This window comes from Pteropus medius, unplaced genomic scaffold, assembly GCF_902729225.1.
Source record: "Pteropus medius unplaced genomic scaffold, Ma_sr-lr_union100, whole genome shotgun sequence".
NCBI lineage: Eukaryota > Metazoa > Chordata > Mammalia > Chiroptera > Pteropodidae > Pteropus > Pteropus medius.
In genome coordinates, this window is record NW_024350927.1 from 2292972 (window position 1) to 2319285 (window position 26314).

Genomic DNA, 26314 nt, shown 5'->3' on the forward strand with positions numbered 1-26314 from the left:
TGAGGGGCAGGCGGGTCACAGCCTAGGATTCACAGTCAGGCAGGCCTGGTTCCTTTCAGGGCAGGCTACCTGACTCTGCTGAAATCCCCACTTCCTGTCAGGAATAATCAATCATCTGACATATTCAGCCTCACCCCAAATAAGAACTCAGGAAATAAAAGTCAGTTTCCGGTGCCCCTCCTCACCCTCAGGCCTAAAGAGGTTGTCTCAAGGTCAAGTAGCTGGTTAGGATTTCAACCAGGGAAGTCTAGGTCTTGCTGAGACCTTGTCCCATCCACCTGAGCAGAGCCCATGCCTGCCCGTACTCCGCTCTCTGGGAGGCAGCTGCCATCTGTCAGCTGTTTCTTAACGCCGCTAGCCACCACCTCTCCTGGTCTAAAGGAGCAGTCCTTACACAACACCCAGCGAAGAAATTGTTTAAATTAAAAAAAAAAAAAAGAATATGAAATTGTGACTTCTATGCAGATGTAACATCGACATGTGTTGAACATTTTATTAACTCCTAGGAGAACCAGGCAGATGTTACAACTGACCGGCTCAAAAGGGCAACAGAAGAACATTCACATTTATAGATGAGGAATATTGAAACAAATGTGCAATTGGAGGCAAAACTGGTTTTTGCATAAGGGGGTGAGGGGACCGCCTACCAGACAGGACAGAATTTATCAGTGACCTACAACTGACCGAGTTGGAAAAGAGCTCAAAGACAATGAAAGCCAGCAATCTATAGCTTTCCACTGAAATGCACATTTTTTTCTGCAGAAGGAAGGTCATGAATAGGGTGCACGCCATGGTCTCTAACCTGATGATCATTCACGGGTTAGTAGGCCTCATATAGTAGGAATGCAAATCCTTTCTGAAGTAATTGGGCAAATTACGTCTCATGGTGAGCAAGAGGCCTGAAGCCTAAAATCAGCAAGGTTTTTTTTCAGTTGGATTTGGCATCTGGAACACTCTAGAATATGGGTGCTTGTGACATGGGTCTGTAGCAGTGGCCTGTAGTTTTCACTGGGCCTGGTTTGACCCTGACTGCCCTGGGCAATTATGCCATCACCCTGATGTGCAGCTTCCTCGTCTCTGAACTGGGATGTTAATAACACTTACTTCATAGGTTATTATTCTTTTATGAGTAGCTATTCACCTTATGAGAAGTGCCCTTTAAACTGATAAAGCCATTTCTTTTAAAATGTCCTGTGGTCACTGGTATTCTTCTTTATCAGCCCAGCCTTCTCTACTCTCTACCCCCCACCCTGTTCCCTTCTGCTCTCCATTAAGTCCTCATTGCCACCACTTGTGTCCCGAGCAGTGGGAGAGGGCAGCATCTGGCTGCCTGGAGGGGCTGGCACATGCTTGGTGGTGTTCACACCTCCAAACATGTCCAAGTACCTAGGTGTGGCCTCGGGCGAGGGGGGCCCTCAGGGAGGGTGTGACAAGCATAAAGGCTCTGGCAACCCAGTGGCCCTGTTTGTTATATGCTTATCGAGCCCAGGTTCCCGGGTACCAGCTTGCAGGAGTGGCAGTGTGGGAGCTCCCAGGTGAGACCCTCTCAGCAGGTAGAAGTTTGGGCTGATGAGGAATTCAGTCTCCTGACACACTGGCCTCCCTCCAAGAAGGTGTCTTCTAATGCAGCAATTCCACAGCCACATCGCTCACTCTCTAGTTTTCCAATTCATTTTCTTCTCTCTTTCTCACGGCAACCACGCGCAGTGGGCCGGAGGGAAGTATTCCCATCCTGCATCTGGAGAAGCTGAGGACCTGAGAGAGGCGTGAGAACATTGGTGCCTCAGGGCCCCGTGCCGTTCGGTGGCCCATGCTGCCCTCTAGTGGCTATGTGCAGCATCTGCGTTCAGGAAGCCCAGGTCAGCCAGCAGCCTCTGGGTTTGCACACAGCTACAGCCAGCCTTCCTAGGTCCCCAATCCAGGGGACGTATGCCCCCTCGCATCCTCCCTCTGTCTACGAGCACTAAATATATATTTATGTATATATTCAAGTGTGGTAAAATATACAAACGAAGTACCATCCTAACCATTTTTTAAGTGTAGTTCGGTGGCATTTAAGTACATTTGCATTGTTGTACAACCATCTCCCTAGTCATCTCCAAACTCTTTTCATCTTGAAACTCTGATCTCGTTGAACAACTCCCCATTCCCCTCTCCCAGCCCCTAACCTACCACCCTTCTACTTTCTGCCTCTATGAATTTAACTATTCTAAATACCTCATCTAAGTGAAATCGTAGGGTATTTGTCTTTTGTGACTGGCTTATTTCACATTGCAGAAGTCCCCCTAGAAGTGTCCCTCTCATGGAGCGACTTGTAAATGTGCAGCCTGGAGACAAAGGCACCCCCCGAGAATTCATCCAGATACCATCCCTCCAAACATAACCCACCAGAAGTCAGCCGGGACATGAGGAATCACAGCACAAGATTATAATGTAATGATAGGAAGAAGCAAATCAAACCAAATTTGGGATCCCTGACAGCTGGGAGCTTGCCTGGCTCTCAGAGTTGGGTCTTGGTGACCTCTAATCTCACAGATCACTGTGGTTATGACCTGAGTACTGTACCTCTGGGCCAACTGCAAAAATGACCAGCACCTCCCTCCCCCCAGCCTGGGAGCCACTGCTGCTTCTCTGCCAACCACAGCTGTAGCGCCACCTCCTGGATATAAATAAATGAAAGTTCTCAATTATAGAACTACCCCTGGCTTACTGAGATGCCCTGAAGTTCCCCATGCTGTGTGGCCGCAACGAGCACAATAAACCCCACTTTGCTGACCGGGGGCATGTCCACAGTGATCTGATTGAAGGGCTTCAACAGGACCACTGAGGAATGCTGACAGAAGGCGTGATGGCTAAGAAGTGCTGGCCAGTGCAGAGGGAGCAGGTGGCTCAGGAGCTAGGCAGAAACCCACCATCCCAAGGTTTCTTTCCGTCACAGCGACCCTCTGATAGATATTCGTAGTGTTCTCGTTTTGCAGAGGGGGGAATCAAGGCCCAAAGGATTAAAAACTAGTCTGCACTATTGGATGGCAGCGCCAGGTCTGGGAACTGAGTTGCTTGCCCAAGTTCAGTGCTCTTTCCTACCATGCACCCTGCTCTCTGGAGCAAGCCCTGCTCCCGCGCACTGAGCACATCCCAAGGGTAGACATTGACGCTGCTATAAAATCTGGTGGCTCAGAGGGCCTCCTACAGCAAAGGCTCCACCCTGGACACCCTGCAGCCAACTCCTTTGCTGCTGGCCTGTGTCCAGGAGCAGCACGCCTGAGTTGACCGGCGCAAATCTTCGTAAGGCCATAAGTTTCCTGATCTGCTGAGCTGAGCCCCAGTTTGGGAGGAAGGAGGTGCAGGCACTGGGCACTTGTTCCACTGTGAACAGAGGCCCAGTGAGCACGTTTCGAGGGCTCTACCAAGGGCCTGAGTTTACCTAGGCGAGATCTTAGATGGAACACAGATGGACTTCTAACAGTTATGCATTTATTTTCATGTGTGATAGGAAAAAACATAACTAGCACATCAACATGTGACCGCATAGCTATATTGCTTAGCACAAGACTACAGCTGGAAGTGAATCTTTAAAAGTATGTTGGTTTAAAGACAATGTTAAGGAAGTACGAGAATAGGAGGTCCTTGGTTAGGACAAAAATTGTGTAGATGGTATGTGAATGCCTGGTTTGGGGACTCGCTGCTCTAAGCTTTGGGCAGGAAGCCATGCTCTGGTCTGCAGCCCCCGAGGGGTTCCGTGGAGAAGCACCCCCAGTCTGTGGAGGCGGGCATGCTCAGAGGAGTGGGTGGGACACTGAGATGGCTGCAGGGAAGACAGCACATCTTGCATGGACATTGGTCCATGCCCTGAAAATGTCTAGAAGTTACAAAGCAAAGAAAGTGATTTTCCTTAAAAGGAAAGACGACTCCTCTAGGTGTGGCCTTGAGGAGGCAGTGGTCACGGGGCTGCCTGGGCAGAAGGGCCCAAGTGGGAACTTAGGGGGATAACCGAGGGACTGTCCTGGAGGGGCGCGTGTGCGTGTGGCCAGGGGGTGTGGCACGGCCCCAGTCGAGGCTGCAGGAAGAACACTCAGAGCTCCTGCACCCTGTTCCCAGCATACACCAGGTACTTAATGTCTGTTGACTCACTGTTGCATGCAGGAGGAGCGCCAGGGGGCAGGGTGGAGAGGCTGCCTTGCCTGTCGCATACCTCGCCCTCCCCTCCTGCCTCTGCTCCTTGGGTTTACAGCTGGTCCCGGGCTCCACGTCACCCAGCTGAGAAGTCCATGGCTGTGCCAACACCAGGTCACCTTCTTGTACATTTATGAACGCATGGAAGACATTACCTATTAAGAATGACCCCCCCAAAATAAAAAAAATGTGGCCCATCATTTAAACCTCACTTTTTTTTAAAAGTGCTTTTTAAGGGACCTTGGAGTTTTACTCAAACAGCTCAGTCCTGCAAGGCAGAGCTGATCTCAGCACCTCATACGGGACAATGAAAGTGTCATTGCTAGGGACACAGGGTGCCTCCCAGAGACTCGCCCCGACTCACCCCTGGAAATGGGGTCAAGGCCAGCGCTCAAGAGGGGCCAGAGGCTCAGAGCTCAGAGCGCACACCTAGGGTGCGACACTCACGCATGAAGAGTTCCTACGCCCAGGGGAGAGGAGAAGGCAAAATTCTGAGAGGCACCTTCTGCCTGCCACCCACTCCTGAGCTGGGGTCACAGACATGACGGGCTGGTCCTCGTGGCTAGGAAGGAAAGTGTGCAAGAGCAGGTCAGGAAGGGAAACCGAGGCAGGGAGGACCCCCCCTCCTGACCAGGGCCAGTGGGTGGCTCAGGGCCCCAGGGCCTGGTGGGGCTCTCAGCAGCACCCGGCGGCACTCCGCTTCACGTGGCATGGCTTGCAGAAGAGACGGTTGTCCAAGGGGTAGCAGCCTTGGTCCGTGGGCTCCACGGACAGGAGGATCCTGCAGTCCTGCAGAGACAAGGGACATGCGGTCGGACCCCCGGCCTGAGTGCGGCAGCGCGGAGCCCGCCCGGCGTCGGGGCTCACCTTGCATGTGCTGATGAAATGACCCGGGCGAACACACGCCCTAAAGCTGAGGAAGGTGGCTCGTCACCCCTGTTCTCCCAGCGCACCCGGGAGGACGAGGCAAGGCACACGGGCCTCTCACTCACACACGGTGTGGTGACGAGAGCAGAGTCAGCGCAAGGGAGAGCTGGACACTGCGAGACGTCCCCTGAGGAATCATGAAAAGACCTGGAAGGGCCTTACCAACCACCCAGCGGCCCCTTTAGAACATGAGCTCTGCGAGGCAGTAACCCCATTTCCTGCTAGATCTCGCCAAGACCAGAGTCTGGTGTGCTACTGGCAGGCGATGAATCTCTGCTAAGTGAGTAACTCAGTCTAGCGCAGAGCTTCATCTCACAGACGGGGAAACTGAGGTCCAGCGGAGGATGGGGCTTCCCCCAGTTCGCAAAGCTGGTTCCAGACCTGAGATAGGACCAGGTCTCCAGGCTTAGCGTCCAGGGGTCTTTCCGTTGTTCTACCGCTGGTACAGCTTCGACACTGGCACAAACTTTAATACTCCAGTTTTTCAATTCACCAGAGGACTTCAGAATGAGGAGGATGGGCTTTTGGGGCCCAAACTGCTAACTTAACTGCAAGCACACACCTCGTCTGGGCCTCACCTGGGCACACGCTGGGCAGTAATCATGGGGACAATGACTGCCCAGAGACTTGGTTCAGGGCATGGCTGGTGTCCTCTGGAAGCTGCATTAATCAGTCCAGAGGGGCCGGTCCCCATAGAGACCGCCTTGGGCTCACAGGCACCATCCTGATCCAGCAGCCTGCTGAGGGCGCCCTCGTGTGTCCTTTTTCTGCATAGCGCCTCCAGTCTCTCAAGGGGACTTGGGCCATTTAACGCCAGGATCTGTGCCATTCCTATCTGCCACTCGTCTAAAAGCATCAAGTGCCAAACCTGAAGTCCTGAGGGGGCACATGTGACCTCTTCTAAATTTGAATCGAGTGAAGAAACACAGCAACCACAACCCAGTCACACAGTCTGGCAATAAGCTGTAGGGCGGCAGGAGGCTGGCTGGCCCCAGCCCAGACGAGCAAGTGTTGGAAGCACTTTTCTCAGCCTCAGTTTCCATCTTAAATGGGGACGATACCTCTCACCTCACAAGGTCGCCATAAGGATTAAATAAGGCGATACACATGAAAGCACTGTGTAAATTAAAAAACACTACCCAGGTATAAAAGCATTGTTACCCTTCCAGCAATGAGCAGGAATGACGAGAAGGGTGTGGATGGCACCTTGAAACCCATTTTCCTTTCTAGAGAAACGGCACCCCGAATTGGTCCAGGCTGCTGCTGCGGTTTGAGCCTTACGATCTGAAACGGAACTGCTAGAGTCCAAACTCGACTTCCTGCAGCAACCTGGGTTATGCTCACGGTAGCCTTGGCCAAGCTGACCAAGGACAGGCAGGGAGGGGTCATTTGCTCACTAGCCAGGCTCAGGAAAATGCTAATCGTCACTGGACATGAGGGCTATGGTGGTGATAACAGCCTTTGATTTTCCTCATTGTTCTTTCAAGATGTGTTATCAGCTGGACCTTGAGCTCTTAACCAACAAAGACAACATAATGACGAAGCAATCTGTCAACCTCTCCACCAAGATGCCCTGTCACTATCGGTGAAAACAGCCTCTGGTTCCCTGTGTCTCTTTGAATAAATGTTTAGAATTACTCACTGGCTGATTAAGAGATTTGCTCTGTGAGTCCCCACTTAGGTGACACTCATAAAGTTACTACCTTTGTTGTCATCACCAGAGAAGACAGAAATATCAGTGACATGCAGGTGACAGTAGAAGAGGTAGGAGAGGACTCCTGGAGCCTCCCCAGAAGGACCGACTATATAATTTGCAGGATCCAGGGCAAAATGAAAATGCAGAGCTCTTTGTTCAACAATTAAGAATTTTCAGACAGTGAGAGCAGAGCTTTGAAACAAGCATGGGACCCTTCTGAGCAAGGGGACCTGTGTGACTCCCTGGGCATTTCGTGCAGGGACTACTGCACCAGCTTCTGACCAGCCTCCCCATCTCAGCCTCGCCCCTCCCTGCAGCCCAAGGTCCAGACTCCTTGGCCTGGCACATGGGGCCTTTCCTTCTCTCTGACCACACCCTCCTGCCTTCTACACTCCAGACACACCTAGGAACGTCCACGTCCTGATTCTTCAGGCTTGCGCACGCAGGTTTTTACAGACCTTTGCCTCTTTCTGGACTTCCTTTCCCCTCTCCGATTATCTGGCAAACTTCTCCTTTCCTGTGAGACCCGGGTTGAGCCTCGCCTCCTCTATGAGAGCCTTCGATTCCAGCACCCTGGTCAGACTCGATCACTGCCTTCTTAGTCCCAAAGCTGCTTTACACACGCTCTTTCCCAAAACTCAGAAAGGACATACGTGGTGTGGGTCTGTCCAGCCTCCCCTTCCTCCTTCCCACGCTTGTATCAACTCCTGTTTCATATGGTGGTGCCTTCCCAGCGGTTTTTAATTGTAGCCCCGGGCCAATGATTGGTTCAGAATGGGCATGTGATCCAAGCTGGGCCAATCAGAAGCCTTCTTGGGACTGAATGGGATCCCTGGAGTAGTTTCTAAGTTAAAAGCATGTAAACCTGGGCTGAACATGGCCATAAGCTATACCCCCCTCCTCACGGAGGACACCAGCCCACAGGAAGAGAAAAATGAAGCAAACACCAAAAGGGCAGAACTGAGAAATGGAGAGAGAGCCCTGATGATATCATCTGATACCATCAATGATATAACCAACGCGAGCCGTCCCATGATTCCCTTTCTTGTGGAAAGCAGGTTGAATTTGGTTTCTATCATTAACTCAGAGTCCTGATTAATAGACTATTCACAATCATTTCCATTCTTATTTGTTTCTGCTATTGGACAGTAAGCAACTTCAGAGCAGAGCCCTCACCCCGCCTTGGCCCAGCCCAGGGCCTGGCACCAGCGGGCTCTTGGACATGACCCGCAGCATGTCATTAAACCATCACTGCTCTACTCACCTCACACCTGTAGCAGTTTTCATGGAAATTTCTTCCCATGCACTCGATTTTGAAGGCATCCTTCCCATCTCGGGGGATGATGGGATTCTCACAGATGCTGCACACAGGGGCAAATTTCCTAGAGGGGAAGGAACCCACGCTCGGGAGGTGTTCACGCCGACAACCACAGAAATTAGCTGTCAGAACGGAGGCTGGCTCTAGTTCACCTCCCAGAGCTATTTCAGAACCTGTTGCTATGTGACTGTACCTGGAGCTACAACCACAAAAGCCTATTTCTTCCTGGAGTAGATGGAGAGGTGTGTGTAATTACACTCAGCTTCCCAGGGTATAATTAGCTTGAGGCAAGGAAGTGACTGGGTAATGTTAGAGTTTGAGAAAGCAGAGACATCTCATGTGAGTTTAGTGGGGCTGGGCCCATTTCATTTATCTTATATTATAGGTCATCGCTTTTTCCTCCTCTTCTCGCCTTTTTAATGGGCACATCTGTCTCTCCCCTTGGGCAGTGAGCAAATGGAGGGCAGACACTGAACTTCTGAGATATCTGTGCAGCCACTGCTTCCTACAGCTCCAGGGGAGGCACTGTGGTCTGGGGATTGAAAGCAAGGCCCTGAATTTAGGTCGACAGGGGTTTAAATGGATGCTTCCATACTTACCAGCTGGGAGACTTTGGGTACTTAACTGCTGCATGCCTCAGTTTCCACATTTGGTAAAACAGATCCCTTAATAGCACCTGCCTTGATAGGATAGTTTTGAGGATAAAATGGCCTAACCCAAGTGGAACTGCTCAAAAAGTTAGCTGCAAGCAGGTGCACGGTCAGAGTGAGGGTGTGTGGAGCAGGCAGACCAGTTTCTGCAGGAAAGCTCTGACCCAGCCCCCAGCACTCAGGCTCAGCTCCTCCATTCTGCCTGCATCCCACCCTGTCCCCCCTGTGCTCGGAACCCTCTCCTACCTATAGAAGTCATCCAGGCAGTACACCTCATTCTGGTTGTCCAGGGCAAAGCTCTCATCCCCGATGCAGCGGGCACAGGTCACACACGTGAAGCAGGCTGGGTGGAAGGCCCGGCCCAGGGCCCTGATGATGTGTTCCTGGACCACCCCACCACACTTGCCACACTTCTCCAGGGTGTCCTGAAACAGAGGGCCATTGCCTCAGAGCCTTCCCTTGCATGTGCCACAAGGGGCTTTTGACTAGTTCAGAAGGGGCGTAGAAGGCCAGTGGTGCTGGAGAGGAGCTCAGATTGATGTAGTCGGCCTGTAAGTACTACCTCCGAACCTCCACTATTTCTTAAAATGGATCGAGCCTGGCACTGTGTCCTTGGCTTACAGTGAGGACCCCTGCCATGAAGCTATCTATCTATGACTGCATGTTTTGTTACTAGGAAATGCTTGAGGCCAGTGTCCACTAGGGCCCATAGAAGAAATTTTTCTTAAATCTCAGAGTCAAGAAAAGGAATTCCTAGAGAACTGGTGTACTTTTCATCTTACGGACAATAAACTTCGAAACTCTTTCCCTTTTCCATTTGGTCACTTGGAAGCTCAGAGTCAAATTTCATGTTCTACTTTTAGGAACAACCGTAGGGGTCTTTCATTTATTATATATTTGGGGGTACTAACTTTCCCTTTGGTCTCATCTCACTTTCTACTTTGATTTTCTTCCGTTCTGATTTATTTATGTCACATCTCATAGTATTGTTATGTATTCTTTAAAAAAAATGTGTTTTTATTGTGGGAAGTACACTTAACATGAGATATATCCTCTTGACACATTTTTAAGTGTCCAATGTTGCTGACTAGAGGTATATGTGCAGCCTTATAATCTTATACACTGCCTCGAATCCATTCGGGAAGGAGGGGGATAAGACAGAGGTAGACAGAGGCAGAGAGATATCACTGAGACAGAGAAGAGGCCTCTCTCTAACCAGTCCATCTTTTTTCCTAGACATGTCTCTTCCGTTCCTGGCTGTGCTCCTGGTAATTTTAACCTGATTTCATCTTACATATATATTCGGTGGAGGCACCATTTCCCTCCCTAGCAAACTGCTCAAGTCCCTCCTGGCTGTTTCCAGCTCTCAGCATCCCCTCTCACCTCTGCTTCCCCTCAGTGCCGCACCCCTGCCTGGCTACAAGCTGAGGGAGGGGGATAAAGACATACCACTGTCACATTGAGGGGACAGAGGGGTCCTTTCTCCTCCCACAGTGATTCCTTGTTGCCTGTGGGCAGATCATTCCGATTTTTCTAGATAGTCCCAACTCCTAATATCCTAACTCCTCAAGTCAGTAGTTTTCAAACTTCAGAATCACCTGAGAGACTCGTTTAAAATGCAGACTGCCAGGTGCTACCATCAGGAGGACAAGGTGAGGCCTATGCACATCCAGGTGGTGCGTTTGTGGGTGGTCTGTACACCACATTGAAAAATGCCACCGCACACCATTGGAGAGTCAGTGATTCCAATACCTTGGCATCCAAACTAGCTCTCCCGGGCTGCGTTTGGTACCCAGAGGTAACACAGACTCCCCCGTTAGGCTGTGCATCGGAACCTCGTGGCTCGAGGTGGGAGAGTGGTCAGACCACAGACAGGCTTCAGAACTAGATGGGCATGGGGTAGAACTCCAGCTCCGTCGCCTTCTGGAGTATGACCTTGTGTGACAGGCTGAGTGACATCCGCAAAGATGCCCAGGTCCTAATCCCTGGAATCTGTGACTACGCTGAATGGCAAGAGACTCTGCAGGTGTGATTGAGTTAAGGACCTTGAGATGAGATTATCCTAGATTATCCAGGTGGGCCCTAAATGCCATCAACAAATGTCCTAGTAAGAAGGAGGCAGAGGGAGATTTGACGCAGAAGGAAATGTGATACTGAAGCAAGATATTGCCTTGTTGACTTTGAAAATGGACCAAGGAATGCAAGGAATGCAGCTTTAGACGCTAGAAAAGGCAAAGAAACGGCTTCTCCCCTCGAGCTGCGGGTAGGGGGAGCACATGCTTTGAGTTTGACTCACTGAAACTGATTTTGGACTTCTGAACTCCACAACTGTAAGAGAATAAATGTGTACCGCTTGAAGTCACCAAGTATGTGGCAATTTGTTACAGCAGCCACAGGAAACTAATACACCCCGACCGAGCTCCTGCCCCTCTCTGAGCCTCAGCTTCCTGTGTGAAATGCATCGAGAGCGCCTACCCGAGGCCCAGGATTGTAATAATATAACGTCTCCCGGGTGCCCAGCTTGGCCCCTGGCACCTGGAGAACTGCCATGGGGGGTTACCTGGTAGCAGGGTTCGCAGAGGGGCCGCCCATCCTTCTGGTAGAAGCTCTGCCCGGCCAGCTGGCGGCGACAGGTGCGGCACGTGAAGCACTGGGCGTGGTACTGCCTCTTCATGGCTTCCACGGCCAGCTCTCGGGGGGACACGGTCTTGTGGCAGAAGGCACAGATGTCTGGGGTAGAGGAGACACAGGCCATCATCTACTCAGCCTGGGAGTACTGTACCCAGTCACCACCCAGGACATGTCCAGAGTGCCAAGTCTCTGCCTCGAATTCCTGGGGGGTGTCGTGAGTGTGACCTGATCTCCTGAGGGTCTTGAGGAGCAGTAAAAAGCAGTGTGAGTGCCTTAGGAAAAGTGTCAGGGCAACTGGGTTGCCATCTGCAAAAAATTAAAGAGTGGGGGGCTCTCTCATGACACCTCACACCCAGGTCATCCCAAATGTACAGATCTCAACGTGGAAAATGAAACCACAAAGACACTAGAGGAACCCAGAGGAGAATTAGTTTATAACCTTGGGGCAGAGAAGGCCTTTCGGTGCACGGTAAGTACTTAATACTGCTCATTAAAATGAGTGACCCAGAGCAGGAGAGGCTGTGGGCAAACGGGCACGCAGACACTGTGGGCCAGAGTGTAGGTCAGGCCGACCAAGAGGGGCGATTTGGCAAAAATATCGAAGTTACAAATGCACCTGCCCTTTGACCATCGTGCTTTCTCTTCTAGGAATTTATCTTACAAATTTGCACGTGAGCAAAATGACCCACATGCAAGGCAATTCATTTTGGCCTTATTCGTCACATCGAGAAGATACCTAAGCACTCGTTCAGACAACTGGTTAAATGCGCATGGTAGGACCCAGCTAAGGAATATTATGCAGAATAAGGAGCCACTCTATGTTCTGATGTGGAACGAGCTCTAAGATGTATGAAGGAAAGAAAGTGCAGAAAAGCACAAAGTTTGCTATCATTTGTGGAAAAATGGGGAGGCAGTGGATACATATTTGTATTTGCTCACATACGCATAAACTAGCTCTGGAAGGGTATGCGAGACATCACCAGCAGAAGCTATCGATACAGGGATGGACTCTTCACTGTGTACCCTCCTTTCACGCTTTCTATTTTGTACTATGTGAGGGTCTTATGTATTCAAATAAGTAGTGAAAAAAGTTCAAGGCATTTTTGCTATCGCAGCAAATTTTATTGGTCAAATTTGAACGGTTTTTAGTTATAAAGGAAAAATGGTTAAGGCCATGCAGATAAAGGCCTGTCACTGACCCGTGAGCTGGAGCAGGCGCTGTGGTCCCTGCTCTCCCAGCTCCCATGTGGAAGCCCATGCCAGCCTCACAAGGGCCCCTGGGGACCCTCCAGAATCCTCCCAGCCCTGTGCCCGTACCTGTGGATGCCTCTCTCTCAGGCAAGCTAACAGGCTCTGCTGGGGGAGGCGGCAACTTCTCCTCCGCAGGCCTGAGATGACCGGGCTGAGGCTGGAATGGAGCCCCCTCCGCCAGGGACTGTGGGGACAGGAGAGTATGTAGGACAGAAGTCATTCAGTGAGGACCCCACTCAGCCCTCTTAGCTCTGCTCCTCGTCTGGTGGTACCAGGCACAGTTAGCCCCCTGGAGCCCCTCCCGTTTCTGTGAAGGGCAGAGGATTACACATGGGGTTCCTGTGCAGCATAAAGGATTTAGATCAGACCCAGGGAAATGTCTTCTCAGAGCTGAAGGGGCACCTGAGGGGGAAAAGAATATGGCACTCCTTCTCCGGGACTTTGAAAAACGTGAGCAATTTTTACCAGCTTCAAAGAGCTTCGAAGAAGAACTGCCCTCAAACAGGAGGAAGGACTAAACAACTTCCAGGCTTAGAACCCCTGACAAGCCCAGAGAGCACAGATTCCCCAGCCCCAGCCCATGGGGCTCTGTCTGCGGTCAAGGCCTTGGCGGTACCTGTGGTGGGGGCGGGGGCAGGTGCAGCTGCTCTAAGTCTGAAATGAGTGACGCCCCCATCGAGGCCGGAGGCTGGTCATCACAAGGTGGCAGGTATGCGGGTGGGGGCGGCGGCAGAGGTGGGAGGAGGTCCAGGTCGGGGAGTGCGTCCTCGCCATCCAGGGCTGGAGGAGGAAGAGAGCATCCTGCAGCCGGAAGGGGAGAAAGGATTGGCCACAGTCAGTGCAGGAGAACAGAGGAGGTGTCCACTTGCCCGGAAGGCTGTGCAGCAAGGTGGCTGCGGACTCAGGTCCAGGGTCACCCAGACCCGGGATCCATCCCCAGCTCTGCCACTGACTTGACGTGTGTCTTCCGGCAACAGACTTAGGCTGAGTCTCCGTTTGCTCAGTTGGAAAATGGATATCCATTGCTTAGGGTTGTTGTGAAGACTATGATGATGCACGTGAGGGCTTGGCACAGTGGATGGGACGTGCCACAGGCTCAGAAAACAGCAGCTGTCACAGCCCTCCAGAGTAGCCCTCCCACCCCGCTGCCAGCATGCCCGAACCCCCTGCCAGAAGGCCCTTGTTGGGATACAAGCAGATCCAACCCCTAAGGCTGTGGTTCTCAAAGTGCGGCTCCGGGACCAGCAGCCACACCTGTGAGAGTGTTAGAAATGCAAGTTCGCTTGCTCTCCGCCTGCGGAACCAGAAACCCAGCCATGTGGAGCTTAAGCCCTCCCCAGGTGGTGCTGAAGCAGGAACCATGGAGTAGTTCAACAGATTCAGGTAATAGCCATCAGGTATTGAAAGCATTAAGTGGAAGGTTGATGGCGAACTTTCCAAAGGAGGGGGCAGCTTGACACCACCCGCAGTTAACCTCAGCAGACGTCAGGGGTCTTTCGATCCCCGGTTTGCTATAGGAAGCCACGGGCACCACCTCTGAAGTGTTCTCACCAAAACAAGCCCAAACATAAACCAAAACCAAACACAATCTAAGCAGGTCTCCTGAGTTAACCTCCATTTATAAGAAATTTGGAAGGCGGAGAGGCAAGTTGGATAAGACCACAGGACGCAAAGAGACAAATCAGCATTCGGGACATTCTGCAGAAACTGACCTTATTTCTGCAACAAGTCAGAGGCGTGAGAGAGAAAAAGAGAGACGATTTCCTTGAAATTAAGAGACTTTAGAGAAGAACAACCGAATATAATTGTACATATTTGTGCTGGCCAACGAAATCGCCACCAGCCATGTGTGCCTATCGAGCACACGAAAAATCCACACTGACACAGATGTACTGGAAGAGTCATGGAAGAGAAAGGATGTCTACCACCTCATAATCGCTTTTATAAAGACTTCATGCTGAAATGGTAATTTTTATATATTGAGCTGCGTAATATATATTATAAGAAATGATATCATTTAACTCTTTCATTTTTTCATGTGGATCCTAGAAAATTTTAAATTACATATGAGGCTTGCATTTGTGACTCACCATATATTTTTATTGGATGATGCAGGTATAGATCTTATTTGATCCTGATTCAAAGGATGAATCATCTCACTTAGTTCTCCTCATTTTGAAGGTGAGAAAACGTTTAAAATTCCACTGAATGGTATAGCTCAAAAGGAGGACAAGATATAATGTAAACCATTCATTCTACTACAGTCCAATAGTTAAAAGGCATTTTTATGACAACTCAGGAAAATTAATTATGGGTAGAATATTAGATAATCATAAGGCATTCTTATTTTGTTTGTGGTTATGTAAGAAAATGGCCATATTTAGAGATCTACCCTGAAGAATGCGGGACTGAAATGACCTGATTACTGGCATTTCCTTTTAAATACTTCACAAAACAGAAGAAAGGAAGGAAGATGAAATAAATATGGCAAAAACTTAGTAATTGTTGAAACTGGATGTGAAGTATACAGGGTTCCTTGTACTGTTTTCCCTACTTCCGTGTATGTTTCAAAGTTTCATTAAAGTAAACCCCACACACACACACGCGCACGCACACGTGCAGGCACACACACACACACAATAACCCAACAGCAAACACACACACGCGAGACAGGAGTGACATTGAGGGTGGCCTTCCATTCTGCCTGCTAGTTCTTGTGCACAGCCTTTCGGATGCTCCTGGCAGGGAGGGAGGCGGTGGGCGGGGGATCACCCAGCTCCTGCCTCAGCCCCAGGCCCTCCGCTCTCCAGGAACAATCACTAGAATAACTCCTACCTGTTCGTGCTGCCCTGACAAGGGGCTGCCCAGCCCCCCTGGAGAGGCTACTGGAGGGTCAGGAGAGAATCCATAGTGTGGGGCTGTGAACACACCCGTGAAAATCCTGTCACTGCCACGTACAGGGTGAGTGCTATTAATAGTGCCTCAGGGTAAAAGACATGGCACTGTGCCTACCTCCTGTCGCTGCGGCTCAAGGTAGGCCAGGCTCCACCGAGATCAGGCTGCCTTGCCCTAGACCTTGCTCTAGACACTCATGGAAAGCAGATTGCCAGTGCCCCAAACTCTGCTCCCTAAAGACCTGGGCTCTGGTCCCATCCTCTGCTCATTTGCAGCAGCACCCCTCTGGGCTGGCGGGAATGTACTATACATATGGGAAGCTCGTTCTTGCCCAGCATACCAGAGGACCCCCTGGGGGCTTGTTAATGCCCCACCCCCAGAGCTTCTGATTCAGCAGGTTAGGGGTCAGCTCAGAGAACTGACTCGGTTTGAAAAGTTCTGGATGCTGCCTGTTCAAAGACCGCAGCATCGACATTACCTGGAAATGTGTAAGAAATGCAAATTTTAGGGCCCCACGACAGACCTGCTGAATCAGAAACAGCCAGGGTGGGGCCAGGCCAGCTGTGTCTGAACAAGCCCCCAGGGATGCTGATGCCACTGAAGTGTGAGAACCGTGCTCCAGATGAGCCGATGTGAGTCAGGAACCAGGCGCGGAGACAGCGGAGTGCTGCGGCCTCTCCCAGGACCTGCCTTAGGTTGTAGACAATAGGCTGTGAAGGGTGGCAGGTCCCGGCAGAGGCAGGAATTCAAGACAAAGCGAGGGATGAGAGGGGACAGGGCAGGTGTGCAGAAAGAGGGTCAGCGTCGAGCGAGGATGACTCGGTTCAGGTGGCCCAGAGCAAGAGCAAAGGCAGCAGCCTTTTAAAGAGAAGCCACGAGAAAAACTGACTTAGGAGCAGGAGCAGTGAGGCGGCTGTGTCTGTCTAGCGTGGCACGGGGACGAGCGCAGGGAAGGAGGGGGCTTCTGCCAGGATGAGGGGACAACCACTAGACGAGGCTTCGGATGGCAGCCCGCTGTAGAGATGGCTTTAAGCAGCTGGCCGGACCCCCCCAGCCTGCTTCGTGTTTTGTGGGACCGGACTCATGTCCAAGCGGCTCACTTAGCAGGTATCTCACTCCAGCAAGGCTGAACCCCAAGATTCACTGTGCTCTGCTCAGGTTCACCCAAGTGCCAAACAAAATGGCTGACCAGTCACTGTGAAGCCACTCGCTCCCGAGGAAGGTCTTTTTTTTTTTTTTAATCACATTCCTGTGATCTTCTGCTTATAATTCCAATAACCCACGGAAATGGCCTGGAAATTCTGGCATTTTGGCATCTAAATAATATTTCTTGAGCTCTGTCTCCTACCCAGAAGGGACATAATTTTCCTTTTTCATGGAATCACACGTCCCGAGGTGTGAACCTGGTTCATCATGGTCCTCGTTCTATGTGGAGAAGCAGCTGGAGAGGCTGTGTTCTTAGGATGTGTGGTTAGGATGGAAAGACCAATTTAGGAGGTCGCATGTTACATGAATATGGACGTACTCTCACGTATGGCCTTTTCGCCTGCTCCTTTCTGGCCTCCTGTGACTGGCATCTCCTATTGGTCTCTAGGTGGTTTCCATGGTGATGGCTGCACAGGGCTGCCCTAGCCTTGCTAGGCTGTCTGAGTAGGCACCGGGGGACTTGGGGAGCTCAGGTGCCATCCTGAGCTGGCCTCTCACCCTTGGCGGCTCCATGCCTCCGTGTTCCATCTGGTGCCCTGCCAGACAATGAGCCGTCCCCCTGCCTCAGGGCCTTGGTTGTCATCCCTCATTGCTGCCACCCAACCCAGCAACTGAGACTTTCCATGGAAGTGGCAGGGACAGCGGACTAGAAGGTTCTCTGTCACCATGGCAGCAGGGCCAGTCCAGACGAAGTACAAGGTAAAGGAGCAGTCATTTATGAAGTATCCATTCTGTGACAGATGCATCACTACTACATGATCAAATTTCCATTTTCCAGAGGAAAGCAAGCAAGGAAACAGCTTGAGTAAGATCACACAGCCAGAGAACGGCAGAGCCCGAGAGAGAAGAAAATCACCCTTCGGGTCCTTCGACTTGCCAGATCCATTCCTACCTCAGGGACCTCACGCTTGCTGTTCCCACTGCTCTTCACAATCCACCTCCCCGGCCAGCTCCACCGTGTCATTCAGGTCTTCGCTGAATGTCACGTCCTTGGAGAAGCCATCCTGACCACCCCATAAAATGTTGCACCACATTTTATTCCTGTATAGCACTTGTGTTTCCCTGACATTATATTTTACATTTTCAGTATCTGTTTCCTCCACTAGGATATAAGTTTCGTGCAGACTGAAAACCTTGTCTCTCTTTTCATGTCCCCAGTGTCTGGCCTAGAATAATAACAGCAGGTAACACATTTCACACTTTCTACATGACAGGTACTGGGCTAAACGTGTGTATTAATTCATCTAATCCTCAAAACAACACTTTGAGAACCATACTATTATCCCTATTTTACAGATTAGGGCACTGAGGAATAGAGAGGTTAAATGACTTGCCAACATCACACAGCCAAGCAGTGAGGGAGCCAGGATTCGAACCCAGGCAGGCGGGTTCCAGAGTTTGCTGGCACATTAGATGCTTGATAGATGAAAGAATGAATGACCCGAGTCTGCCCTTCCCTTCCCACCTCAGTGCTGCCTCTGACCGGGTCTTCTGCCCACTCCCCACCCTCTTACCTCCATTGGAAAGCTGAGGCGGCACAGCTGGCACCGGGGCTGCGGCCCTGCCGGGGGCTGTCCAGAGACTGGGCCTCTCTGCTGAGCCGGCCCCGGCTGCCTTCATGGGGGCGGAAGACTCCCTGGTGCGGCCAGGCCGGGCCTCACAAGCTGCCCGCCTCACTTCCTCAGCCACAGCCTCGTGTCGACGTGGGGGTGCCAGGGTGATAAAGACAGACGAGGCGATGCGCTTCTCAGGTTTTGAGGCCATTGCCTCGGCTCCTGGTGGGCTGGGGGCAGAGCAGAACTTGGACTCAGGCAAGGCTCGGGACGCGGGGGTACACTCCGCCGGGACACGGAGGCCCCGCCCCCAAGGGCACGGAGCCTCCCTCTCAGCAAGACAGGAGTGGCCACCCCACTGTGCCAGTGGGACCCAGCCCAGCCAGAGAAGGGGCTGGGGATATCCTTTGTGGGTGGGTAGGTGTCCACCAGGGCACTTGGCTGCAGGGTGAGTCCCAACAGTCCTGACTGCCCCTCGCTGCAAGCCACACAGCTGGGGGAGCAAAGGGCAGCCCTGCCCTGCTCACCTCACGAATGATTAATTTTCCTCCTCTAAGAAGTGTGAGGAAGGAACAGCTCCTCCAGCTCCCCCCACCCCGCCTGCATGGCCACACCCTGAGTTATTTCCCTCACCTGAGAACTGGATTCTCCTAGGATAGCCAAAGTCCCCAAGGTCAGGCCAGCTCCACTGTGGGAGGAAAACAGCGTGAACCGTTCGGAGCATCGGGGCTGGCCTCCAGGAAGCAGAGGCGACAGAACCATCAGAGCTACTGGCTACTAAGACCTATTTGGTGCACATGCTGCCTTAAGCATTTTCTGCCTATTAACTCATAAATCCCCCAACGCGGCTGGTGGAGAGGCACTGTGACTATTCTCATCTTACAGATGAGGAAACTGAGGCAAAGAGGTGAAGTTATTTGTTCAGGGTCACGCAGAAGTGGAGCTAGGAGCTGAAGCCGGAGGCCACGCTCTTAGCCACTTGGCTCTGCTGCCCTCTCCCACCCCGCCCACAGCCAGCATCCTCTTCTTCACCATCAGCCAATCAGGTCTTGATTCTATTGCTGGAATCTCTCACCCTGCCCCATCTCCAAAACCAGGGCTCTGGTTCAGGCAGGTGCCTCAATGGGCTCTAATCCTGCCTCCTACCCTGTCCCTGGAGTGATCTTCCTAGATCATGAAGCCGTTTCTGCTCTATTGGAAAGCTCCCCACTGCCCTCAAGTTAAAGTCCAAATTCCCCTGGCCTCAACCCCTTTTCTGACAACCCTGGACCACTTGCCCTTCCTCGACTTTCTTCCTTACCTGCCTTGGCGTGTTTTCTACCACCTGTTCATCCTCTCTCACTTCCCAGACAGGTTGAATTTCAGTGCCTCCCCTGATTCCTGACCCCTGTCTGCTTCCACAGAGTGATGACAGCTCACAGGGCACACTGGCTCACTGTCACCACCCCCATAAGTGACTGCATGTGTCATCAGATATGTCTGTGATCTCTGTGTGACCTGAGTCCAGCTCACAGTATAGGCATCAAAGCCAGGATCTGGGAGCAGGGTGGCAGAGAGAGCCTGTTTTTTATCGCTCGGGTGGTTCCTGCAGACAGCAGCCTCCGGGGCCAGCGCTGAAGTGGGGCCATGGGGCGGGGCAAGTCGACCACACTCAGCTCAGGAGCGTGAAGTGGGCACCCAGGGGGAAAAGCATGCCCTTTTTGTCTCACTCTCCAGTTAGGCCACCCTGACATGGCCCCAAAGCCCAGCCCATAGGTTCATGGGGGAAGAAAGTAAACAGGGACCCAGAGAGTTAACCTCAAGAAGTGGGGCTGGACGGGTGAGGAGTAGAGGCCCCGAGGGACCCTAATGGTGGACTTGGAGCCTGAGGGGCCACTCAAAGGCCTCCCTCTGTATAAAGCCCAGCTGGCCACCGTGGGCAATCTTGGTGACTGATGGGGAACAGCAAATGCTCGCAAATTCCTCCTAAATTGGTTTATGTGTTTGGTTGAAATGTATAGCTCAGTCTGATCATAAAATATCTCTTCCAAAAAAGAAAGCAATAAATGAAGAAAGCTTCAAAAGTTCTTTAAAATATTATTCTTGTTTCTTGTTTTGTAAGTGATGTTTTGAAGTATATATGCTTATATTGACTGTCATAGTCTTCGGTTTTATACTTTGCTACAATTTTAATTATTTTTGTAAATAGTTTTCAGAGTGCATCTGAGATTTAATACAAAAAACAAGATCACTTGCTGATGAAATGTTGGCTGTGTGCCAGCCACTGTACGCAGTACTTTCTGTGCCTCAAAACTCACCTAATTCTAAACACAGCTCATTTCGTTCCTACTTTACAGATGGGCTATGTGATTCCCCAAGAGGTTAGGTGACTTTTACAGGCCATCGTGGCAGACTCTAACGGAGCACCATCTGACCTGAATCCATGGGTGTCCTTGGACCTCAGCCACACTTTTTCTTCCCTGGATGGCATGGGAACCCCCAAATTCTCAGGTTTGTTCTCACCCCAGAATGGCCCCATCCCAACCAATTACCTTGTGGTCAGTGCATTCTGGGCTGTCTCCAGATGGCTGTGGATGCCCCCTCGGCCTCCTTTCCACTCTGCTCTGACGCTGACCGCCCACCGCCGCCCCCCCAGCCTACCCCTTCGGGAAGTTGGATCTGTGGTTTCTCGGAAAACATCCAAGGCAAACGTCCCAGTGCTGAGCCAGATGTTCACAGCTGGGCACCCCCTCCCCAAACTCTCTACAGTTCCTGCAGGGACTACAGGCCCCAAGGGAAGGGGCCAAGCCGGGGACTTTTCAAAGTCTGGTCAGCTGGGTCAGTCAGGCCCTGGGAGGAAAGGGAGGCTCAGCTTCCTTCTGGTTCCACTGCCCCAGGGGCCACCTTGGAATGGGGTACATGTGAGAAAGCTCCCTGTGGGGCAGCCTCCCTGCCAGCCTTCCCCAGGGGACCCTCCACCCTGACTCTCCCTCCCCCAGAGAGCGAATCAGAGATCCAGCTGGGTGAGCAGAGAAAGTGGGAACAAAGGGTAGGAAAGTCATTTCCTGTCAAGAGGAAGGAAGGAGGATGAGATGCAGCCAGTCAGCCACCCAGCCCGGCTTCAGGCTGCAGCCAGGGCAGGGACAGGCAGGCTGGGGGCAGGGTCTCCAAGAGCTCCTAGCAGGCCCCCCATACCGCTCCTCTAACCTCCTCCAAAACTCTGGAACCACCCCAAGCTTTGTTCTTCCATACTCTGATAAGCAGTCTATGCTTGGTTTGGAATTAAACTTTGCTGGAAGTGGGGGTGGGGCTGCACCCCCTCAGGGGACCTGGAAGCCTTGGATAGGGGTTCTCCCTTTCTCTCACCCACCACAGGGAGGTGGGAGGCACACAGAGCTGGATTCACACGGGCCCCATCCCCTTCCTGCTGGGTGACCCTGAGCAGGTCACTGAACCTCTCTGGGATTCGGTGAGAATGAGGTCCGTCCTGAAGGGTGGCTGGCTGGCTGAGAGCATAAGAGGGGAGACGGAGAGGGCGCTCAAGATGTTGGAACTCAGTAAGTGCAAAGAGAAGGCCGGCCGGTTATTCAGCCTCCGAGGGTAAAGAGGAGCCCCCGGGAGGACCACGATTCAGCTCCCGCCGTTATGAAGAGCAGGAGTCCAGCCGCTGCCCAGCCTCCTCCCGGCTCCTCGGATCTGGGCTGGAGGATCCATGCCAAGATGCACACACCTTGGGGATCGCCCAGGCTCACCCCTTCCCAGCCACCTACGAGGACTAAGGCCCAGAGAGGGGCCGTCTTGGCGCCCCTCCCTCCCCTCTCCTGACCCCGATTGGGTAAAGGGCCCCAGAGGTCCCCGAAGCTCCGGAAACCCGGCGCCCTCCAGCACGCAGCCAAGCAGGGCGGCTGGCCGGGTCACCGTGGGGCGCCGCCGGGGACTTTAATTCGATCCATGTGCGGGACGCTGTCCTCTTTGTGCGGAAGCTTCCGCCCTGCCCACCGCTGCCCCTGGCGCCCCGCTCCCGGGCAGGGACACCAGCCCTCACCCCCACTCCGGCGACAGAGACAGAGGGAGAGACGGAAGGGCAGTCCTCCCCGGGTCCCGCAGGCCCCCTCTAGGAGCGCCGGGGTTGGGGTCCCGGCTGAGGGCGGGGTGGGCTCCGGCCCGGGGCTGCCCGCTGTCACCTGTGTGTAGCCGGGGCAAGGACGGAAGGACGGGACCCGCACCCCAAGTCCCGCTTACCTGGGTCGCCCGCACACCAGCCGGCTCCGGTCCGACGCCCTAGCTGGCAGAGCCGGGAGGAGCGGGCCTCCCGCCCCTCCGCCCTCCCCGCCCCCTGGCTCCCTCCGCCCCGCAGCCCCGGCGCCTTACCATAAAAGGTGAGGCTTGGGGGAGGGGGCCTGGGATTCCCGCCGAGCGGAAACGGCCCCTACCTGCCCCCCACCCCATTCAGTGCCTCTGTGCGCCCCGTGCCTCCCCCTCCCCTTTATTCCTTCGACCCTCCTCCTTCCCATGACCCAGGCCCAGGAGGTGGGCAGCCTCCCCCACTGCCCACCTCCTGCCACACCCCCCTGCCACACTCCTCCTCAGAGTCTGTTTGTGTACCTGAGGGCACCTGAGTGGTCGCCCCTGCCCCCTCCCCTAGATCAATTGGGTTGGTGGCCCTACCTGCCCTCTCAGGTGGAGAGGGTGCTTACACTTCAGTTTGGCCGGGAATCTCCCAAGGTCCTCAGAGTTAGGTGGACTTGGGTTCCATGGCCACTCACTGACCTAGTGACCCTGGGCAGCCACTCCACCTTCCTTCTTTGTGAAACGGGGGTATGACTGCCTACCTCTCAGGGTCAGCCCGAGGATAGAAGGTAATAATGACGGTGAAGAAAACACAGAGTATGGTTAATATATGCTTGACTTGGGGCTTTTTTGGGGGTGAAGCAGGTCACCTGGGGTTGCTGTCCTCAGCTGTCACTACCTGTCTGCAACCCTTAAACCCTTTACAGGTGGGTCCCAGAGTCGTGGACTACATGTACTTACAGGAGGCCTGGTAGACAGGGCCTAGATGGCAATCAGGTCAACTGTCGGGGTCCCACTCCTGCCTCCTGCACCCCCAACCCCCAAAGCTGGAGTGGACAGATAATGGAAGGGGGAGGGAAAGTCGAGCCCGGGCCCTGGGGCGGGAGATGGAGCCGGGATGGGCGGCCTGCGTCCCTGGAGGCCTCTGGATCATTGCTGGGAAAGAGAATCTGGGCCTGATTCAGAGGCAAACAGATTGTTCTTTTGATTAAAGCCACAGTGGCTGAGGCCAGAAGAGGCCTGGACCCAGCGCCATCTGGGGGGAGGCCAGGCATGGTCTGACTCTCTAGGGCAGACGCTACGGTCCCCCTGGCCAGGATGGCTCTTGGGCTGCTCTCGGGGGGCTCATGCTCACCGGGGTTGTGTGTGGGGCGGCTGCCTGGAACCTCGTCCCATATTTCAGCACCCTCTCCTTCCTAAATCCTTCACCTACTTTTTTGTCATCCTTTTTTCATTTGATCTTCAGAGCTAAAATGGAATGTTCCTATGATTTCGATTAAATTTCGTTTTCTATCCCAGCTTTAAAAATCACGTTTCTCTCCCCATTCCCTCTTTCTATCTCTCCTTCTCCCTCAGAGGCCTAGCCTCTCCCATGGTCAGCAACCCGCAAGGCAGCAGAAGACAGGAGCCTGGGCTTGACTGCTGGTCACAGGATCCAGACCTCTGGCAGGATAAAGATAACATCTTGACCTAAGTTACGTTCGGCTCTTGGAATGACTCCCTGGCTACTTTCCCATGAGACCCAGACAGTGGGACAGAGGAAAAGACCTCAGAACTGTCCTCAACACCTGAAGGAATTACTTATTACCCTTACCTTACTTCCTTACCAGTCAGCTCCCAGCATGACCCCATACCCGCTAACCCACGGTGTCTTACGATTTTGCTTTATGAAATCTGTAACCTACACACACCATCAGGAGGAAGTGGGGGTTTTGGGCCTAAGGTCCCCATCTCTGTATTGGCCAATTCAGGATCAAACTATTTTTTTTTCTTTCTATTCTGTAAACTCCTGTTCATGCATTTCTTCGGGCCAGTGCGCACAGGCAGGCGAACTCCAAAACAAAACAAAACAAAACAAAACAAAACATTGGGGTTCCGGTAACAGCCACTCTGCAATGACGCAGCAGCGATAGCAGAAGCTGCCATTTATAGTGGTTGCTGTGAGTCCATATCTGGTCTGCAGGTCTCCTTTCCTTTCGATCCCAGGAGCGCTCTGTGGGGCAGGGCTGGTTATTCCTGCTTCACAGAGGAGGAAACTGAGGCCCAGAGAGGCTCAAGGCCATGTAAAGGACAGAGCTGGATTCCAACCCAGACCAGTAAGATTCCCTTGGGTTCCCTGCTCTGGGACTATGCGATTCAGAAGCTGAGGCCCAGAGAGACAGCCCGAGCCCCCTGGTTGGGCTCATTTCTGGTTTGGCAACAATGCCTCTCAGGTTGCACAGTGCCCTGAGCTACTCCCTGCCACCCACCCCCTCCCCCCCCCCCCCGCAAGGAAGGAGATCAAGGACCTTAAGCAGGAGGGTGAGATCCAGGGGTTTTCAGACACTTTTGGCTGTAGAACCCCCTTCTCAAGTGCTTTGAGACAAAGAAGCTTATTTAAAACAGAAAACAGAAAAATGCAGCTGCCCTCCCTCACCTATATGGTATCCATCATGCCACCACACCACACCCCCAGGTGGGACAATGAGGCACCAAAGCGTTGGTTTGGGGCCTTGTCCATGGTCACATGGGCTCCATCTAGGACCCAGATCCTCACATCTGCTTTGGGCTAAGACTGGCTGGGGATGGGGGAAGGTCAAAGGGGAATGTGAGGGGCCAGCTGCCACCACTTACCTGCCATCCAGCACCCCTGGCCACCTGTCTCTACTCTGCTGCTGTTCCCGGGTGGAGAGGAGCGTCCTGGCCAATGGTCTCCTGCACCAGCCCAGGTGTCAATGTCACCTGAGCAGGTGCCAAGCTTCCTGCAATGGAAACCCAGGAAGTGTGCTGGTTGAGAACACATGCCCTTTGTCTGCCAGCTCGGAGGCCCTGCTCCTCTCTTCCCTCCGTGCCAGCCTTGGACCAGCTTTCTCCCAAGCAGTTGAGCAAGAGGTTGTAGCAGCTGAGACCCTGAGTGGCAGGAAAGGGGCAGGACACAGGTTTGGGGGCAAGATCCAAGGGATATTTGCTGCTGTCCAGTCTGCTGGGGAGGAGAGTATGGCACCTGCTGCCGACAGTAGGAGGGCTTTGGTCCAACAAACGTTAATTGGGCACCTACTATGTGCTAGGCATGAGTCAAGGAGGTCACAGGAAGCAAGTCAGACACAATCAATCTTAGTCCTCATGGAACTTACAGGAAGGTGGGGGAGATCGACATATAATGCAACTTAATATAATAATTACCAATGGTGAAGTGTGCTCCGGAGTAGTGGTCCCCAACATTTTGGCACCAGGGACCGGTGCTCCTATGAGAATCTAATGCCTGATGGTCTGAGGTGGAGCTGAGGCGGTGATGCTGGCGCTGGGGAGCGGCCGCAGACACAGATGAGGCTTCACTCACTCGCTTGCCGCTCACCTACTGCTGTACAGACTGGTTCCTAACAGCCCATGGACCAGGACCCGTCCGCAGCCTGGGAGTTGGGGACCCAACCACAGCCCAGGAGTTGGGGACCCTTGCTGTAGAGGAATGAACAAAAGACTAAGACAGAATAAGTGGTGCAGGTGAGGGTAGGGCAGGCCTGTCTGGCTGGGTAGGGGGTGACATTTAAGCTGAGATGAGGAGGAGCTCGCCGAGAAAAACACAAGAGAGGGAGAGTTGGGGAAACGCGGGTTTTGAGGTCAGACTCAGGCTCAACTCCCAGCTCTCTGGTGCTGGCTGTGACCTTGGCCAAGCTCCTTCCCTCGCCAAAGCTCCATTTCCTCACCTGTAACAGGAGAGCTCGGCTGGATGCCCTTGGATGGGGGACTTGAATGCTTCCCTTTGCAA

At 52.8% G+C, this 26314-nt stretch overlaps 1 protein-coding gene across 3 annotated transcripts; it reads right to left on the reverse strand.

The window, feature by feature from the left end:
• Window positions 1–3454: 3454 nt before the first annotated feature.
• FBLIM1 (filamin binding LIM protein 1) lies at window positions 3455–22636 on the reverse strand. Of its 3 annotated transcripts, XM_039842130.1 has the most exons (9): window positions 22522–22635; window positions 18934–18988; window positions 18262–18530; window positions 13263–13447; window positions 12713–12830; window positions 11325–11494; window positions 9011–9189; window positions 8061–8178; window positions 3455–4962 (listed from the first exon to the last, which is right to left on the reverse strand). In XM_039842130.1, exons 3-9 carry the CDS (start codon window positions 18509–18511, stop codon window positions 4849–4851), a joined length of 1134 nt encoding a protein of 377 aa, XP_039698064.1. In that variant the 5' UTR covers window positions 18512–18530; window positions 18934–18988; window positions 22522–22635; the 3' UTR covers window positions 3455–4848. The 3 variants fall into 3 exon arrangements, with proteins under 3 accessions (XP_039698064.1, XP_039698066.1, XP_039698065.1); XM_039842132.1 differs by lacking the exon at window positions 8061–8178 and having other exon boundaries at window positions 22522–22636; XM_039842131.1 differs by lacking the exon at window positions 18934–18988 and having other exon boundaries at window positions 22522–22627.
• Between the last annotated feature and the right edge of the window lie 3678 nt (window positions 22637–26314).

Coding starts and splice junctions, on each gene's coding strand:
- FBLIM1 (XM_039842130.1), bottom strand. CDS start 18,511: ATGGCCTCAAAACCTGAGAAGCGCATCGCCTCGTCTGTCTTTATCACC. Junction 12,831..13,262: donor TGCCCCCGCCCCCACCACAG/GTACCGCCAAGG, acceptor CTGTCCCCACAG/TCCCTGGCGGAGGGGGCTCC. Junction 4,963..8,060: donor AAAACTGCTACAGGTGTGAG/GTGAGTAGAGCA, acceptor TTGTCTCTGCAG/GACTGCAGGATCCTCCTGTC.